The sequence below is a fragment of the Papio anubis genome, chromosome 9, assembly GCF_008728515.1.
Source record: "Papio anubis isolate 15944 chromosome 9, Panubis1.0, whole genome shotgun sequence".
In the NCBI taxonomy this organism is placed as follows: domain Eukaryota; kingdom Metazoa; phylum Chordata; class Mammalia; order Primates; family Cercopithecidae; genus Papio; species Papio anubis.
The window spans coordinates 7,232,429-7,252,099 of record NC_044984.1 but is presented as its reverse complement, the minus strand read 5'-3'; the positions used below and the strand labels follow the sequence as shown (position 1 = coordinate 7,252,099).

General features: G+C 47.1%; 1 protein-coding gene across 2 annotated transcripts; it reads left to right on the top strand.

Moving 5' to 3' along the window:
- Positions 1-4,454: 4,454 nt before the first annotated feature.
- C1RL (complement C1r subcomponent like) lies at positions 4,455-18,627 on the top strand. 2 transcript variants are annotated; one of them, XM_009180115.4, is made up of 7 exons: positions 4,455-4,641; positions 5,259-5,487; positions 11,643-11,832; positions 12,631-12,711; positions 13,592-13,717; positions 13,859-13,933; positions 16,481-18,624. In XM_009180115.4, exons 1-7 carry the CDS (start codon positions 4,571-4,573, stop codon positions 17,251-17,253), a joined length of 1,545 nt encoding a protein of 514 aa, XP_009178379.1. In that variant the 5' UTR covers positions 4,455-4,570; the 3' UTR covers positions 17,254-18,624. The 2 variants fall into 2 exon arrangements, with proteins under 2 accessions (XP_009178379.1, XP_003905955.1); XM_003905906.5 differs by lacking the exon at positions 12,631-12,711 and having other exon boundaries at positions 4,456-4,641; positions 16,481-18,627.
- Positions 18,628-19,671: the final 1,044 nt, after the last annotated feature.

Sequence of the window (19,671 nt, the reverse complement as noted above, 5' to 3'; positions counted from 1 at the left end):
AGCCCCCACGTGTCCCAGCCCACGGGAAGGTATCTAGAGATAAGACAGGGAAGCTGTGGACAGGAATGACTCGTGCTGCCCCAGCCTCCTCTGCCTGGGCTCTCCTGTGGCTGTTTGGATTCCAAGAGAGGGCAAGCTCCTCTCTAAATGCTGGGGGCTGATGAAGGCTGCGGAGAAACTCCCTGGCCAGGAAGCCCCAAGGCACTTTCTGTTGTCCTGCCCTTCCCCTTTCAGGACAGTAGGGGGCAGCACCAACATGATTTTAAAAAATAAAACCAAAACGTCACTGGAGCACCCCAACCTTGTTCGCCCAGCTACCATTGGAAAGACCCATGCGTGGCCTAAGTTTATATCTAAGGACAAAAACTTCTTCATTAATCATGTGGATCAGAGATGTCGATTAAAGGATCCATCCCGTCATTCTCTAGTCCTGTCTGGCTCAGAAAGGACCATCTGGTCACAATTATAATTTCAGATACATTTATTTTGTAACTATTAAAGTTATTAAATAATATTACAGAAGTTTTACTAAACAGAGCAACATGGTTTAAATCATCCGCAACCCCATACTCTAATAGGAAGCACTTATTTTGTATTTTTCTCACAGGTGCTTTCTGCATTTGTAAACATGGTATCCTTACAATTTGGTAGCTACCTTTACTTAGCATGCCAGGAATCCCAGCTCCCTTACCTACATCTGGGGGCCTTAACATAGAGCAGAAGCGGCCTGTGTTCTTTAGGGACTCACACTTGGGTAAGGAAAAGGGAACCGAAGTAAATGATTGAAGTGTTAGAAAAAAGCTGACCGACTGTCCTGGTGTGTGCCAGGGAACTTAACTGGTCTTAGTGTTGAAAACCTCATGTCCTAGGAAACCTCAGTCCTAGACAGACCAGGATGATTTCTAATAAGTTACCCTATTAGAAACAAGTCCCCCCAAATTCAGACATCCATTTTCATTTCTACATCGGCCTTTTAGCTATACTTCTTTGCCTTTTTTCTATTAGTGGTCCCCCTAGGGCAACTGTTCTCAAACTTTATACCCTTAAAAAATTATTGAGAACCCCAGAGAGCTTTGGCTTATGTAGGGTATATCTATTCCTAGTCACTGTACTAGAAATAAAAATTGAGAAAATTTTAAAACACAAATATACACAAGCATGCATCCCGCTCGTTACCACGGATTGCACATCATGTGGCCTCTGTAAATCCACCGTATACCATGACAGAATGAGGGAAAAAAGCAAATAACATCTGAGTATTTTTATGAAAGTCATTTTGTTACCTCACAGACCCTGTGAAAGGATCTTAGGAACTGTGTGTGTTCCCAGACCACAGGTGGAGACCCGCTGCTCTGGGAATTCTTCCGCATCCTGAACTCTTCAGTTTTCTCGGTTCCTATTGTACCACTTCGTGTGAAATGAAGGAAACTTGTAACCATGAGTCCACCCCCTTGTCCTCTATACCAGCAGTCCCCACCCTTTTCGGCACAAGGGACTGGTTTCATGGAAGACAATTTTTCCACAAACCAGGGATGGGGGCCAGAGGGAGATGGTTTCAGGATGATTCAAGCACATTACATTTATCACATGTTTTCTTGCTATTATTATTGTTATTGTAATATATAACGAAATATTAATAATTATACAACTCACCGTAATGTGGAATCATTGGGAGCCCTGAGCTTGCTTTCTTGCAACTAGACAGTCCCATCTAGGGGTGATGGGAGACAGTGACAGGTCATTAGGCATTAGATTCTCATAAGGAGCACGCAACCTAGATCCCTCACATGCATAGTTCACAATAGGGTTCATGCTTCTATGAGAATCTAATGCCGCCAATGCTCTGACAGAAGACGGAGCTCAGGTGGTAATGGGAGTGATGGGAAGCAGCTGTAAATACAAATGAAGCTTCCTTGCTCACCCGCCACTCACCTCCAATACCGGTCCGTGGCCCAGGGGTTGGGGACTCCTGCTTTATACTATAGCCTTCATATAGGTTACAGCTACCTATGTTTAAACTTCACAATACAATGTTATCATTTTTGCCTGGAACAGTTTTACGTATTTTAAAGACATTAAAAAGAAAATTGTATTTTGTATTTACCTTCAAATTTACCATTCTTTTTATTCCAGCGTGCAGCTCTGCTCTTCCCTCTGGTTTCATTTTCCTTCCCTCTAAAGAACCCTTTTCTTGAGACAGGATCTCATTCTGTCACCCAAGCTGGAGTGCAGTGGCACCATCATGGCTCACTGCAGCCTCCATTTTCCAAGCTTAAGCAATCCTCCCACCTTGGCCTCCCAAAATGCTGGGATTATAGGCATGAGCTATCGTGCCCGTCCTAAAGAACTTTCTTTAGCGCTTCTCATAGTGGAGGTCTGCTGGTGACAAGAATCTCTGTTTTCTTTTATCTGAAAATAGCTTTATTTCATCTTCATTCTGGAAGAACACTTCCACTAGAAAAACAATTCTGAGTTGACATTTTTTTTTTCTTCAACATTTTAGAGCTATTCCACTGTCTTCTGGTCTATATTGCTTTTGATGAGAAAACAGTGACATTGAAAATATTGTTGTGTATAGTCTTTAGGATGAGATTGAAAAAAAGAAAAGATTTTCTCTTTGTCTTCGGCTTTTAGCAGTTTGACCATGATGTGCCAAGGCATGCCCCTTTTTTAATTGACTACTCTGCCAGTTAGAAACGAGGTCCCATGTAGGGGAGGTGGTGCTGAAAACCCAGCAGGGCACAGCTCAACCCTAGCCCACAGCAGCCTGCAGTGACCAGCTATGTACAGAGCCATCAGCTCCTTCTCCAGTCCCACATCACCGGCCATTCGTCCCCTTGTCCTTGACCCTAACTCACACTGCAGCCACACACACCACCTAGGTGAGACCAAGGTGGGCCCTCATATTCAGAGTGCTGGATTACCCCAAACAGGGACCACATCCAGGCCCTGGACTGCCAAGTCACCTGGAGCTGCTGGTGCATCACTGCCTCTCCACCCTCTTGGCTCCCTGTCCTCTTTCCCACCCAGCCTCACTCTAGCACTTTTACCCCTATCCATTTAGGGTGACCACCAGTCCTGGCTTGCCCAGAACTTCTCTCATTTTAAAACTGAAAGCCTCATGTCCTGGGAAACCCGTCAGTCCCATGCAAATCGAAACAGTCAGTCATCCTACCCGTCCTGGAGTTTCCTTCCAAGGCCTTACTCCTCCTTCCTCCAGCTCATCTCCAAGAAAGTCTTCTCAGATGGGCTAGCTGGGTTTTCCATCTCCTGCCCCTCTTAGCAAACAAGGAAATAATGCTCTGAATGGAGACGAGAGGTAGACTCCCCAGTCCTGATCTGAGTCTTGGCTGGTTTCTTCCTAACACATGGGTCTTGGGATTGGTACCATTGTTCACTCTTTGGCTGCATCTCTGGCTTCCAAGGTGCTCCAGGTGACCCTAAGAGTTCTGTGAGAGAGCGGGTTTCAGTGATGTCACGGGAGGAAAGAAGTCCTAGTCAGAGGGGCCCACTCCTCAAAAGACGGGCATGGGAGATCATCCCCAGGTGTGTTTGGGGTTGGGATGTGGCAGACAGGCAGGCTTGAGCTCAAGGCTGTACCTGAGAAATTATATCTGTCCTGGCCATCACTCTCTTATCATCTCCTTGTAGCCATGGACTGTGGCTCTCCTAAATCTCTCTAGCCTAGAAAAACCAAAGATGCAGAGCATATCCTGTTTAGGTCTGTAACTTGCTGCCATATTACTATATGCAAAATGGAGGAAGCAATAGATTCTTCTCTGAGAGGGGTGTGTGTGTGTGTGTGTGTGTGTGCATGTGTGTGTGTACAGTGTAAGGCCTTCCACACACCTGCCTTCTCTGAGGACAGGACCACCCACCTCCACAAGGGTCTTCTGGCCTCCTACCAAGTTGTGGGTGAATGTCCTTCCTCGGGGAGCGGTGAGAGCAGCCACGGGCTCTAGTGACTGCCTAAAGAAGCTTGAGTGACGGCTTGAGTGATGACTGGGACTAGGGACTGAGGGACACCTGGGCTCGACCCCAGCCCTGACCATGCTGGACAAGCAGCCTGCAGAGGTTGTGGGTAGGATTCAAAAGGCCACCTAAGCGCATGTCCCCCACCCCTGCTTGGTGAGGAGGGAAAGGAAGAGAAAGCTCAAGTTCAAGGATCACAAACTTCAATTCCACAAGAGGGAGGCTCCCCAGGTATGTCGGTGAAGGGAAAGGTCGGGGAGGAAGAGACATGGCTGAGTGAAGGCAGCAGCCATAACTCACAAGGAGTCATCCTACACACGTGGCAAAAATCAATGTTAAATAGTACAAAAGGGTCGAGTCAGTGTCCTGTCACCCTGACCTCTGAGGGCCAGCGAGGTTTTGGGACTTTTCCCCTAAGCTGCGGCCGGCCCGCTGTTCCTGAGTCCGACGGCAGGTGGCGCTCCGCCCGGAGAATTGGAGAAGGGGAACTGAGGAGTTGCTCAACACTTCCAGGAACTTCCTCCTCCCCCACCGGCCTTCACCTTTTGTTCCCTAGCCTGGGCCAGTTCTCTCGCAGGTCCCAGATGTCCAGTTCCAGATGCCCGGACCCAGAGTGTGGGGGAAATATCTCTGGAGGAGCCCTCACTCCACAGGCTGTCCAGGCGCAATGTGAGTGTGTTCCCGGCAGAGGAGGAGGGAAGAGGACGGGAGGGAGAGGGATGGGAGGGTGTGTGGCCGCAAACCCTCCCCTCCCCCCACCCTACCACCCACCCCCCCCCTCCCCCCCCCACACACACACCCCACACACACACACCAGCAGCAGCAGCAGCAGCAGCAGCAGCACAGCACATATTCCATGGGGAAACTGAAATTTGCCTGTGGCCTGTAGCACCTTTCCTGGGGGTGGTCGGTGGGTGTTTGCGGCAGACCCTCACTCGCCCCACCATTGCTCCCTCGGATCCCAGGGTGGGGTGGGATCTGCTGAAGCAGAAAGCACCCCCTCCTTTGGATGAGACTCTCCTGAGAGATGAGCAAAGGTGATGTCTTCGGAGGAGGGAAAACCGACAATCCTAGAGCTCAGGCTGCACGGGAGGCTGTAGGGATGGGGTGAGGAAGGGGAGGAAGGGAGGAGACGGGAAGTGCCCGGGCCTCAAGGGTGAGGCTACCGCTTCTGACCCGGCCTTGCCAGGCCTCTCAGTCCTAGCGCGGCTCCCCCGCTCCTCCCACACCCACAGGCTTCCGGCCACAGCTGCGCGGTCCCACCTTGCCCTCCCCCCTACTCACAGGTGGTGGCTGCTCCTCTGGGGAGTCCTCCAGGCTTGCCCCACCGGGGGCTCCATCCTCTTGGCCCAAGAGCTACCCCAGCAGCTGACATCCCCCGGGTACCCAGAGCCTTATCGCAAAGGCCACGAGAGCAGCACGGACATCAAGGCTCCAGAGGGCTTTGCTGTGAGGCTCGTCTTCCAGGACTTCGACCTGGAGCCGTCCCAGGACTGTGCAGGGGACTCTGTCACAGTGAGCTGGGCATGGGGAGGTCCCGCCAGGACTGTGGCCAGGGAGGCTCCCGGGGTTGTGGGAAGTGGCGGTGCCCTGAATCACCCATCTGGAGGAGGAATTTTCCATGTAGGGACAGTCGGGCTTGGCTTATCGGGGAGCAGTGGTGGACCCCAGGACACAACCTCCCAGCAGCGCCTCCAGGGCTGCCGTCTGGGCCGCAGCGAGCAAAAAGGGCAGCAAGCAGGCCCTGCATTTGGAAGACTTATGAAGGGACACACAAATCTTGCAAATCTATGGAGCCAGGGGCAGGCACGCACATATTGGTTGTTAAAAATATATCATCATGTATTTGTTGAGTGCCTGCTCTATCAGGTGAGGAAGCTGGGCACAAATAATAACAAAAGATTAAGTCACCGTTCGCACTTACCTTAGAAGAGCTGTCACAAAACTTCTAACGCCAAAGCCTTATTCAGAATAAGGACATTTTAGAAACAGTTCTTGATGGAGTGATGCAGGCCTGTAGGCCCAGCAGTATACTCAGGAGACTGAGGCTGGAGGATCAGAGGGCTGGAACCCAGGAGTTCAAGGCCAGCCTAAGCAATATAGCAAGACCCCATCTCAAAAATAAATAAATAATAAATAAAAATAAAAAGAGCACATTATCTTTTGATTTAAATTTTATTTATATCAAAATGACACACATAAACTTTTGAACTTTATTTTTTAATTTTAAAATTTTTAATTATTATAGATACATAATAGTTGTAACACTTTTTTTTTTTAATTAAAGTTTTCTAAGGCTGGGTGCAGTAGCTCATGTCTGTAGTCCCAGCACTTTGGGAGGCTGAGGCGAAAGGATCACTTGAGCCCAGGAATTTGAGACCAGCCTGGGCAACATAGCAAGACCCCATCTCTACAAAAAAATTTAAAAATTAGCCAAGTGTGGTGGCACGCACCTGTGGTCCCAGCTACAAAGGACGCTGAAGTGAGAGGGTCACTTGTGCCTGGGAGGTAGAGGCTACAGTGAGCTCTGATCATGACACTGTACTCCAGCCTGGGTGACAGAGTGAGACCCTGTCTCCAAAAAAAAAAGTTTTTTAAAAAGGCTTATGCATAACAACAGTCTCCAAGCTGTTCCTCCCCACCCCTGAGAGCTGCTCCTTGGGAGCAGTCATCTTGCAATTCATGTAGCTGTTTCATCTGGTCTTTAACTTCGTATGTATAAATCACATGCTTATTTATCTTTCATTTTTACATATTTTCTATTAACGTTCAACTACAGTATAGAAGATAAGGACTAGCTTTATCTGTCTTCAGTCTTAACCACTCACATTTCCACTCCCCATTCTGCCAGTTTACATATATTATCATTTTTAGTTAACTCTTTATTCATTATTTACATTATTATGACTAAAATATTTGCATCTGAGCACATGGCATAAAATAATTTAGGAGTCGATAGTTACATGAAGGCTTTTTGTTTTGTTTTGTTTCGTTTTTTGGTGGGGGGTGTTTGTCTTTGTTTTGCTTTTTAGTTTGCTTAGTTGTCTCTGTAACTAATCTCAGCAGACTCTTCGCCAGGAGTGTAAATCTTCTTCTGAAATACTCAAGCACAGATTTCAGTCTATTGGTCTTCCTTTTAATTGGTGACATCCCTCCTGAAGATCTCTCGATGGTTTATTTTCACAGCCTGAGTTCTTTGCTCTTTAAGCCGTCACACATTCTGGGAGTTCCCTTCTCCCTCTTTCTGGGGATTTCCTTTACCTGTCCTGTGCTGAACCTGAATCCCATACCTTTCTCGTTTTTGGTTTACTCTCCCATTTTGGAGGAGCACCTTCACCAGTGGCTTCCTTAGAAAGAGTATTTTAGAATGAATTGTAGAGGATCTTATATGTGTCTAAATGTCTCAGTTCTATGCTCACAGTAGATGGATAGTTGATCTGGGTATAGCATTCTAGATTGGACACCTTTTTCTTCTAGAATGTTGATGATATTGTCTTCTAGGTCTAGACTTTGTTAACAAGTTTGATGCCCTTATCATTCCTAATCCTTTGTTTTCTCTCTCTAGAACTTTTGGAATATTTTCCTTATTACCAGTATTCTGGACTTTCATTATGATGTCCCTTGATACACGTGGTTTTTCACGCATTGTACAGGTTTCTTTTAATATAGAGCCTCTTTTAATCTAGTCCTTCAATTCTAGGAATGTTCTTGTGCTATTTTTTAAATAATTTCTAGACATCTCATTTCTTTATTTTCTCTTTCTCCTGTAATTCAGCTGTCGTATGTTCTAGATTGATTCTCTAGCTTTGTTATCTGTTTTATTCTATTTACCATCTCTTTAGTTCCACTTTCTGGGAAATTTCCTCATCTTTAAATCCCAACCTTTTAGTTAATGGGGTCTTTCCACTGACATATTATTTCATTTCTAAGGATTCGTTCTAATTTTCTACATGTGCCTTTTTATAGAGTATTGTTCTTGTTTCATTGATGCAATGTCAACTCCTTTCCCTCCTTTGGGATTATTTTTAAATGTTTCTTCTGTTATCTATAGTAGGTCTGTTTCATCCAAGTTCCTTTTTGCCATTTGTTTGTTTTGGTCTCTGCTTTTTGTGTTAGAGACTTTCCTACAATGTCTGATAATACTTGGCTGTCCATTCATATTTAAGGCCTGGTGTGGTGATTCACATCTGTAATCCCAGCACTTTGGCAGGCCAAGGCAGGCAGATCACCTGAGGCCAGGAGTTTGAGACCAGCCTGGCCAACATGATGAAACCCCGTCTCTACTAAAAACACAAAAATTTGCCAGGCATGGTGGTGTACACCTGTAATCCCAGCTACTTGGGAGGCTGAGGCGTAAGAATCACTTGAACCCGGGAGGCAGAGGTTGTAGTAAGCCAAGATCAGGCCACTGCACTACAGCCTGGGGGGCAGAGTGAGTCTCTGTCTCAAGGAAAAAAAAAAAAAAAAAGAGTGGAGCACTAAAATACTAATTGGAAGTTCTGTGTAGATAGCTAAAAATTTGTCAAATGATAGGTTTGAAAATAGGGTTATCAGCAGGGTGACCTAGATGTGCCATTGGGGACCTCCCAACTGTCAGGATGTAAAAGCATTTTATTTGGGGACAGCCATTTTCCCCTGAGAGAACTCCTGCAGTCTCCAGCTCAGGGACCCTAGCATTCTGGTCAACAAGCTGAGAGAAGGGCCTGGTGGAGGGAGCTGCAGCTCACTGTTTGGCAGGTAGACTTTCACTTAATCCTTCTGTTTTTGGTACAGTGAGTCCTCACTTAATATCATCCATAGGTTCTTGGCAAGTATGACTTTAAGAGAAACAACATAGAATGAAACCAATTTGGCCATTGATATAGACAAGAGTGAAGTACCTGCAGCAATTACTGATCACAGAAACATCACCAAACACCTAAATAAAGACCCCAAACACTTCTAATATTAAATATTGAAATACATGTGAACTATGCCTACATGTAAGAAAGCTTAATAAAAATGAGTAAGATTATTTACCCAGTTATTCCAGTTTGGGGTCACGGGTGGCCACCGCCTGGTCCAGCAGTTCAGGATGCAAGGCAGGAATCAGTGCTGGACAGGACAGCATCCTGTTTCAGGACGCACTCACACACATTCATACTCACTCACAGTGGGGCCGTGGGGACATGCCAGGTCACCCAACAGGCACAGCTTGGGATGTGGGAGGAAACCAGAGGACCTAAAGAAAACCACTGAAGACCTGGGAAGAATGTGCAAACTTCACCCAGACAGTGGCCCCAGACAGGAGCCGATATTTTTTCTCATCAGTGTCATAATGAAACAACAATGTTATTCATGGACCTGCTGCACTGACCTTCGCCCCCTCTGTCAAGTGTGCCATGGGGCCTCAAGTCCAGGGTTTCTCGTTAAGCTCATGCCCTGTTCCAGGGTGGGCCCGAGGGAGTTGCCTGGGTGCACAGAGATTCTAGGATTCTGTGGTCTCCCTCACAGGCTTCCCGTCTGCCATCCCTGTGCCAGTCCTTCCCTCATCCCTATCTTGATTGCCCCAATTTTTAAAACTTACCCTGGTTCTGTGATGAGAACCTGCTTGCTTTATGTTGGCTCCCATCATTGCAAACTCAAGTTATCACTTGCATCTGCACTCCATCTTCCAAAGTGTGTTCATCTGCTGTCATCCTCTCTCTCCCTTTTTTGTCCTTGGTTATGTGTACCATTTTATCCCTTTGCTGTCATATGACTGGGGTTTGAGGTGGGAGAGGAGAAACGTGCGTGCATTTATTGCTTCAGACTTAATCAGAAGGGATGATACTTTGCTCAATTCAGCCTGTGTCTGTTGAGCACCTACCATGAGTCCCGTTCCTCTTAAATCACAGAGATTTTTAATCCTGGCCTCTTTTCTTGTCATTGAGAAACTTCAAGATCAGAAATAGGATTCCTCCCAGAGTAAGTCACACACACACACCCCTCAAATGCAGAATTCAGCACACTATCATCTAGTTTATTTTTTACTTGTCAGTGTCCTCAGCCACTGCTCCTCAGGAGCAGAACTGTGCCTTTGTCATATCTGTGTCCCCAGCACCTAGCACAGTGTATTACACATAGTACACAGTCAGTGCATGTGTTAAAGGAATAAGTGAAAGAGTGAATCAAATGCAAGCTTATGTGTGTGCGGGACACACAGCAGAATGAATTTTGAAGGAGCAGGTATTGAGTATCCATCCTCACCACTGCTCTTAGTGTGGACTCTGGAAGATGCCATAGAACATGCTGGAAGAGGCCACACAGACCATTATATAGGAGAGGAAACTGAGATCTTGGGTGCTTCAGAAACTCCCCATTTCGCACATGGAGTTAGTAGCAAAGTCTAGAATTTAAGGGTGTTAGGACTCCGTCCTGTGTCCACTCTACTTTCCCAGTTAGAATCCTAAGCAATTGTATTTAGCTGACAATTCAGGGAAAAGGGCAAAAGGAAAACTGGAGGGTTTTACAACCAAGTAGAGCAGTTGAGCACCATTTCCTATATCAAATTGCTTCTTCCCCAAAAGGCAGGCCTCTTAAATGCCAGGAGTTACATTTGTTGATATTCTAAGCAAAAGACCAGTACTGGGATTTGTCTGAGCAAGGTATTTGGGGCGATTTGGAAATTTTCTTCATCGCAACTTTTACCCAGTTACTCTGATCATAATGACATGGTCTGGATGAAGTCTTGAATGAATTTGGGACTTGTGGAGAATGAGGGAATGGAGAGCTAGCAAAAACCTGGGATATATGGATCAGTATGAAAACCAGAACTAAAATGAGCCAAGCAGTGAGCTGTGTACCTGGAACAGAGATGAAGCAGGAAGCATGGCCCAGGAACTCCCTCCAAGCTGCCCTTTCCTTGAGTTGAGGAACCCACAGGAAGGGATTTGAGCAGAGGTGAGACAGTCAAAGGGCATTGAAACAGAGACAACCTGCCAGGTGAAGCAATACCATCCAGTGCACCTGGACTGTGGACACCTGTGTCCTTAGGCTTTCATACATTGTGAGAGCTTCGTTTACAAAGTGCATGGGGTAAGAGGAGGGGCACCCCAAAAGAAGGAAAGCAGGAAAAGGCAGGGACCCCAGAGGCTCAGTCTCTGCAGAGGGTCTTACTGCTTCACAGATGTTGGCCAGAGAAAGTTACTCAGAGAAGTGGAAGGTGATGGGATGGGGCTTGGGGATGGAGGAGAAGCTGGATGGCAGGGGCTTATGCCTATGTTCATTTGAGTCAAAGCTGTGGTGCTATAGGTACCACGTTGAGCACCAGGAACTCAGTGGTGAAAAAGACAGAACTAGTCCTTGACATCTTAGAGTTTATAATCCAGCGACTCTTATGGGAACCCTGGGGTTCCCAAGGAACTTCTTAAAAGAAGGAAAATATAATGGGTTGTATGAAATAATTATGGTAGGCTAAAGAAACATTATAGTATGCGGTCATGTCTGGAAGAAACTCAATAATGGAATAATGGTCAATAATGGAACCAGAAGCTAGTTGAGGAAGCCTCTGTGAGGTGCCTTCTGAGCCCCAGAGGGGCACGGCCCATCTAGATGGGGCTGGAGTCACACCGAGGATGTGCCCCTGTGATGGCAGCAGCACAGGTTCACCCCACACCTATCTGCAGCCTCACTCCTCCTCCTGCTTTCAGATCTCAGCCAGCGGGTCGGATCCAAGCCAGTTCTGTGGTCAGCAAGACTCCCCTCTGGGCAGGCCCCCTGGTCAGAGGGAGTTTGTATCCCCAGGGAGGAGTTTGCGGCTGACCTTCTGCACACAGCCTTCCTCGGAGAACAAGACTGTCCACCTCCACAAGGGCTTCCTGGCCCTCTACCAAACCGTGGGTGAGTGTCCCTCCTGGGGGTGCAGGGAGGGAGCCTCTGTCCCCAGCCATGACCCTGGTATCTTCAAGCCTTAAGTGGAAGCTTGAGTGACAGCTGAGGTGACTCAGGGACACCTGGGCTGGACCCCAGCCCTGCCCCTGCGGGCAAGCAACCCTATTAAGAGACAGCCATTGCCCAGCCCCAGTGGTGGTTTCCGCACAGATTTATAGGCCCGGTGTTTGCAGATCATCTCATTTTTAAAGAGATGCCAAAAATCCGGGTTTTTAAGTAAAATTATAAATTTTCAAATGATGACTCAGATTGGTTTTGAAAGACAAATACTGGCTGGAGGCAGTGGTTCGTGCCTGTAACCCAGCACTTTGGAAGGCCAAGGCTGGAAGACTGCTTGAGGTCAGTAGTTGGAGACCAGCCTGGGCAACATAGTGAGACCCCGTTTCCACAAAAAAATTAAGAATTAGCCAGGCGTGGTGGTGCACACTTGTAATACCAGCTACTTGGGGACCGAGGGGGAGGATTGCTTGAGCCAGGGAGTTTGAGGCTGCAGTCAGCCGTAATCATGCCACTGCACTCCAGCCTGGGAGACATAGTGAGACAGGAAGAAAGAAAGAGAGAAAGAGAGGGAGAAATAAAGGGAGGGAGGGAGGGAGGGAGGGAGGAAGGAAAGAAGGAAGGGAAGGAAAGGAGGCTGGGAAGGAGGGAGGGAGGAAGGGAGGGAAGGAAGGGTGCACATGATAAAATACCATTTTTTAAGTATGCTAAAAAGTAAGTCTTCCTCTATCTCTGGCTCTTAACTCCTAGCTGCCCTCCCCAGAAACAACTGTGTTCTCCATTGCCTAGATATTCTTCCTAGGAAGAGGATAAACTGTGTGTGTCTGTATTGTAAGTGTTCTGAACTTGGCATTTTCCCACTGAATAATATATCTTAAAGATCATCCCATTCCATATGGTCAGCATTAACTCATTTATTTTTTATTTATTTATTTATTCATTTATTTGGGACAGAGTCTCGCTCTGTCACCCAGGCTGGAGTGTAGTGGCACAATCTCTGCTCATTGCAACCTCCGCCTCCTAGGTTCAAGTGATTCTCCTGCCTCAGCCTCCTGAGTAGCTGGGATTATAGGTATGCCACTATACCCAGCCAATTTTTGCATTTTTAGTAATGGTTTCACCATGTTGGCCAGGTCTCAAAATCCTGACCTCAGGTGATCTGCCTGCCTCAGGCTCCCAAAGTGCTAGGATTACAGGCGTGAGCCACCACACCGGCGAACTCATGATTTTTATTGACCACATAAAATCCCCTTGACTGATGTGTCATAACGTATTCGATCAGCCCTCCTGATAGATACTTTGCTGCCACACACGGTGCTACTGTGCATATCCTTGCATTTGTGTCTTTGAGCGCATGTGTGAGAATATCTTTAGACTAAATTTTTAGAAATGGAGTAGTAGGTTAAAAAATATTTGCATTTTAAATTTTGATATTGCTAAAATTTTCTCCAAAAATGTTTTGCTAATTTACATACCTACCAAACATATATGGAAGTGCCTGTTTCCCCCTACCCTGCTTGTCACACTTACCTTCAAACTCTTTGAGTGTTGACAGTCTGATCAGGGAAAACTAACTCAAATGTTTTTTAAAAACTAAAAGTAAAAATAAAAAATAAATCACTGTGCAAGTCAAACCAAGTATAGCCATGGGCCAGAATCAGCCCCTGGGTTGCCAGTTGGCAAATCTGTGCTAGGTGCTGTTTTCCTATAGCTGTGAACTATAGTCAGCCCATCAGCGAGGCCAGCAGGGGCTCTGAGGCCATCAGCGCACCTGGAGACAACCCCGCCAAGGTCCAGAACCACTGCCAGGAGCCCTATTATCAGGCCACGGCGGCAGGTGAGTCCCCACCTGCTCAGAGGTGGCTTCCATCTGCCTCACTCCCACCCAAACGCCTGCCAGCCTCTGAGCGCCTGGTTTGTTCGCCAGCAGCTTCAACTCTGAGCCTATTTCTTTGCCTCTCCTCATTTTGCGCCTCAGGGACACTCACCGGCACAAACCCAGGGACCTGGAAGGACAGACAGGATGGGGAGGAGGTTCTTCAGTGTATGCCTGGTGAGTAGCCACCTGCCAGCACCATTCCCCCAACAAGTCGCAGCTGCAACTGGGACCTACGGGACACAGGGGTTAAAGGAAAGCCTTAGAATAGAAAGGAAGATAAGAAGCAGAAGGTGAGGAAGAACAGGGCAATCAACAAGGCCCAGAAAAGAAGAGGCTTGTTCCTCATTCTTCAGAGGTCAAGATATATCTGAGGAAAAGCATGAAGGAAGTTAATAAGATGGACTAGAAAAGGAGGAAGAGAAACCAACAAGCTGAACTAAGAGAAAACCCCTTTTGTGCCATGTGTTTTAAGGATCTACTGACAGGCTCTCTATTCCTAAAACATCTCCCTACCTAGATGCCACACAGTGCCAGAAAGTCAACCATTTTTTTAAAAATTTATTGAGATAAAATTCACGGCTGGGTGCAGTGGCTCATGCCTGTTATCCCAGCCTTTGGGAGGCTGAGGCGGGTGAATCACCTGAGATCAGGAGTTCCAGACCAGCCTGGCCAACATGGCAAGAACCCGTTTCTACTAAAAAAAATACAAAAAATTAGCATGATAGTGTGTGCCTATAATCCCAGCTACTTAGGAGGCTGAGGCATGAGAATCGCTTGAACCCAGAAGGTGGAGGTTGCAGTGAGCTGAGATCGTGCCGCTGCATTTCAGCCTGGGCAACAGAGCAAGACTCCGTCTCAAAAAAAAAAAAAAAAAATTACAGAACTTCTCAAAATCTGTAGTTGCCAAGAAAAAATTAAAAGTTAATTTTTAAAATTCACATTGCACAAAATTTACCATTTTAACCACTTTTTTTTTTTTTTTTTTTTTTTTGAGATGGAGTTTCCCTCTTGTTGCCCAGGCTGCAGTGCAGTGGCGCAATCTTGGCTCACTGCAACCTCCACCTCCTGGGTTCAAGCGATTCTCCTGCCTCAGCCTCCTGAGTAGCTGGGATTACAGGCATCTGCCACTATGCCCAGCTCATTTTTTGTGTGTGTATTTTTAGTAGAGACGGGGTTTCACCATGTTGGCCAGGATGGTCTACAACTCCTGACCTCAGGTGATCGACCGGCCTCAGCCTCCCAAAGTGCTGGGATTACAGGGGTGAGCCACCGCGCCCAGCTTTAACCACTTTAAACAGTACAATACAGTAATGTTTAGTGTGTTCACAATGTAGTGAAACCACTACCACTAATTCCAGAACATTTCCATCACCCTCCTCAAAAAAGCCCAGTACCTCCAACGCTTCACTGCCCCACCCCTGGCAACCACTAATCTATCTTCTGTCTCTATGGATTTGCCTCTGTGGATTTTGTATCAGTGGAATCATATAATATGCGGCTGTTTCTGTCTGGCTTCTTTCACTTAGTGTAATGTTTTCAAGGTTCATTCCTGTTATAGCATTCATCAGTATTTCATTTTTATGGCTAAATAATACTCCTTTCTATGGATACACCATTTTGTTTATTCATTCAACTGATGGACATTTGGGTTGTCTCTATTTCTTGCCTTTTATGAATGATGCTTCTATGAGCATTTGTGTACAAGTTTTTGTATCAACATATATTTCCAAATCTCTTGGGTATATACCTAGGAGTAGACTTGCTGGATTGCATAATAATTCTATTTAACTTTTTGAGGAACCACCAAACTGTCTTCAACAGCAGCAGCACCATTTTACATCTCACCAGCTATACATGAGGGTTCAAGTCCACCATTTTTGAGATCCACACTTTTGAATGAAAGCATTGCCTTCTTAACCCAGTCTGATCCACGGAACACTCTAGGGGTAGCCTGAAGGCTCATGGTGCTTTGGGGATGGGTTGGAGGGCAGGTGGTAGTGGGAGATGTTACAAATGAGGAAGTGACACAAAACTGAGGCAGGAAGCACTGAAACAGACTCTGCCTGTAGCATGGGGGCCCAGGATGATCCAAAGGAATTGCTTTAATGCCTCTGAGGAGGCAGGAAGGAGAGCCCTGCAGAACCAGCCCCAAACATGTGCTCATCTCTGCTCTCTACCTTCAGTCCACTGTCCTGAGTCCCATGCAGGATGGGTGCCCCGTACACCTGGCGTTGATTACCTGCCCGTGTCTGCCCACATGGTCTACACTGTGGGTCTGCATCAGTATAAGACTCCTGATCCCGGCCGGGCACGGTGGCTCATGCCTGTAATCCCTACACTTTGGGAGGCCGAGGCAGGTGGATCACTTGAGTTCAGGAGTTCCAGACCAGTCTGGCCCACATGATGAAACCCCATCTCTAATAAAAATACACAAAAATTAGCCGGGTGTGGTGGTCAGTGCCGGTAATCCCAGCTACTCGGGAGACTGAGGCAGGAGAATTGCTTGAGCCTGGGAGGCAGAGGTTGCAGTGAGCTGAGATCGCGCAACTGCACTCCAGTCTGGGCAACAAGAGCGAAACTCGGTCTCAAAAAAAAAAAAAGAGTCCTTATCCCAGAGCCTCTTCACGCATCCCCTACCACAGCACTTCAGAGAAGTAGGTCTTCAATCAATGTGCCTAGATGCAGCTGCTGACTGTCACCCCTACCCCTCCTCTCTCCCAGTCTGCGGACGGCCAGTCACCCCCATTGCCCAGAATCAGACGACCCTCCGTTCTTCCAGAGCTAAGCTGGGCAACTTCCCCTGGCAAGCCTTCACCAGTATCCATGGCCGTGGGGGCGGGGCCCTGCTGGGTGACAGATGGATCCTCACTGCTGCCCACACCATCTACCCCAAGGACAGTGTTTCTCTCAGGAAGAACCGGAGCGTGAATGTGTTCCTGGGCCACACAGCCATAGATGAGATGCTGAAACTGGGGAACCACCCTGTCCGCCGTGTCATTGTGCACCCCGACTACCGTCAGAATGAGTCCCACAACTTCAGCGGGGACATCGCCCTCCTGGAGCTGCAGCACAGCATCCCGCTGGGCCCCAACGTCCTCCCGGTCTGTCTGCCCGATAATGAGACCCTCTACCGCAGCGGCTTGCTGGGCTACGTCAGTGGGTTTGGCGTGGAGATGGGCTGGCTAACTACTGAGTTGAAATACTCCAGGCTGCCTGTAGCTCCCAGGGAGGCCTGTGAGGCCTGGCTCCGAAAGAGACAGAGGCCCGAGGTGTTTTCTGATGATATGTTCTGTGTTGGGGACGAGACGCAGCGGCACAGTGTCTGCCAGGGGGACAGTGGCAGCGTCTATGTGGTATGGGATGATCGTGCCCATCACTGGGTGGCCACGGGCATTGTGTCCTGGGGCATAGGATGTGGCGAAGGGTATGACTTCTACACCAAAGTGCTCAGCTACGTGGACTGGATCAAGGGAGTGATGAACGGCAAGAACTGACCCTGGGGTGCTTGAACAGTGACTGACCAGCACAGTGCAGGCCCCAGCCAAGAGAGGGCTGGGAGTGAGACTGAACCCTGAGGCAGTGGTGGGGGGTGGGGGTGGGGGAGTCGGGGAAATCCTATTCACATCACTGTTGCACCAAGCCACTGCAGGAGAAACCCCCACCCGGCAAGCCTGCACCGTCCCAGACAGGAAGCAGGTCCCAAAGACCGCTGCTTCTCGCCCTTCACCTCCCTGTGCGCGTGCACCATGCCCAGAGAAGCCTGTACATCTCAGCAACTTTCACCTTGAATTCCTTAGAATCCCCATTGAATTCCTTAGAATCCCCAATCCTTCATGTGTTGACACAGCTTTGATACTCACCTGTGGAAGAGCCACCTTCTCACCCGCTATGAGAGTATGGAGGAAGGGGTTTTCATTGCATTTCATTTCTGAAACGTTCCTAAGACCCTTTAGTTGACCTTCAAATTCAAGCTATTCTGCGGCTCCAAGATGCAACTATAGAAATAGCTCCTTTTTTATTTTAGGTCCTCTATATGCCAGGTGCTTCACCTGTTATTTCACTGAATCCTCATAGCATATTTGCAAAGGATGTGTTATCCATGTATGACAAATGAGGAAACTGAGGCTCAGGGGATAGAGGACTTGCCCAAGTCCCTCAGCTGGTATGTGACTGCAGAGACTGTGCTCTTCCCAGTGTGCCACCATACTTCTCAACTCTCCTCTGACCTGCTGTGTCACTCAGTCCCCACATCCTGACCATTGGCCCTCCCTGGGAATTCCTGCTTCTGTGAAAATGGCGTCCTCTGGCTCACACTTTCCTGATGGCCCCATCTCCTGCAGAAGCCAGGTGAGCCCAGCACTGGACTGAAGTTCCCGCGGACACCCCACCTGTGCCTCCATCATCAAGGGAACTGCTCCACCTGAGAGGACCAACGCTTTAATTTTTAGTAAAGACTGGAGGTGATGGGCCGGGCGCAGTGGCTCACGCCTGTAATCCCAGCACTTTCGGAGGCCGAGGTGGGCAGATCACAAGGTGAGGAGCTCCAGACCATCCTGGCCAACACAGTGAAACCCCATCTCTACTAAAAATGCAAAAATTAGCTGGGTGTGGTGGTGGGCGCCTGTAGTCCCAGCTACTTGGGAGGCTGAGGCAGGAGAATGGCGTGAATTCAGAAGGTGGAGGTTGAAGTGAGCCGAGATCGTGCGACTGCACTCCAGCCTGGCGACAGAGCAAGACTCTGTCTAAAACAAATAAAAGTAAAAATAAATAAATAAATAAATAATTGGAGGTGATTTACAGTGAAAGACAAAATACAACTATTCAATGGAAATAGAAAATGAACACAATAAAAGAGAGACAGATAATTTGTTAGCATCAAGAGTCACGTTGCTACTATGATCAAAGGTTAAATGTATCTCTAAAAAAAATGGCAGGATTCGAAGTTGTACATACATGTGGTTACTTCCGTTTTTAACACCCACACACAGTACAAGAGATTATTTAAAATATTCCCAAAAGGACGATGCACACCTATCGTCCCCACCACTCAGGAGGCTGATACAGGAGCATCACTTGAGCCCAGGAGTTCAAGGTCACCCTAAGCAACATAGTGAAACCCCATCTCCAAAAATATAATAATAATTCTCTCAAAATACCAAACAAAGGTGGTTTTATTGATAAGATTTTTGCTGTTTGGTTTTCCACTATTCTCTATTTGCTGAATTTTGTTTAATTAACATAAAACATTTTTATTTTACTAATTTTTTATAATTGAAAAAATGATATGCGTTTCTCTGTACCAAGACAAAAATATATATATATATACACCTATATTTACATATGTATGTCTAGATCTATATCTACACCTCCATCGCTGTCTCTAGGTCTAGAGATAGAGATATAGACAATGAGATAGAGAGAGAGAGAGAGAAGTTAGAGAGAGATGATGGAGATGGATGAACTAGCGGTAGAGACATGTCCACAGAGGAAAACCTACCACCACTTTAAGAGAGAAATCTTTTTCCCAAGAATCAAATCCTTAGAGGAACAAACACTGTAACAGACAAGGTCCTCAATACTTGTTTTAAAACAGATGCAGCAACATTCATATGCATTTTTTTCCTTCTTGGTGTAAGTCAAGGACATAACAAAAATGTGTGAGGAAATGTTATTTTGAATGGTTGGACAGAGTGGAGACAGGGCTGGGACTGAGCTAATGACGTCCAGGTTTGCCACTCTCCAAGCATGTTACACAATGCCAAGGCAGAACTGAGACTCCCTGGGATGGATGGAAGAGCTTCAGCTAACACTTACCTCCTTACCCGTTCCCTCTGCCTCCATTATCAACATATACTGCATACACACACAGACACACACACACACACACACACACAACACTGCTGCTGCCAGGA

Bases quoted from the DNA above. Each gene is read 5' to 3' on its own strand.
- C1RL (XM_009180115.4), top strand. From the start codon at position 4,571: ATGCCCGGACCCAGAGTGTGGGGGAAATATCTCTGGAGGAGCCCTCAC. The intron at 4,642-5,258 runs GTGAGTGTGTTC...CCCTACTCACAG, and splicing joins ACAGGCTGTCCAGGCGCAAT to GTGGTGGCTGCTCCTCTGGG. The intron at 11,833-12,630 runs GTGAGTGTCCCT...CTTAACTCCTAG, and splicing joins GGCCCTCTACCAAACCGTGG to CTGCCCTCCCCAGAAACAAC.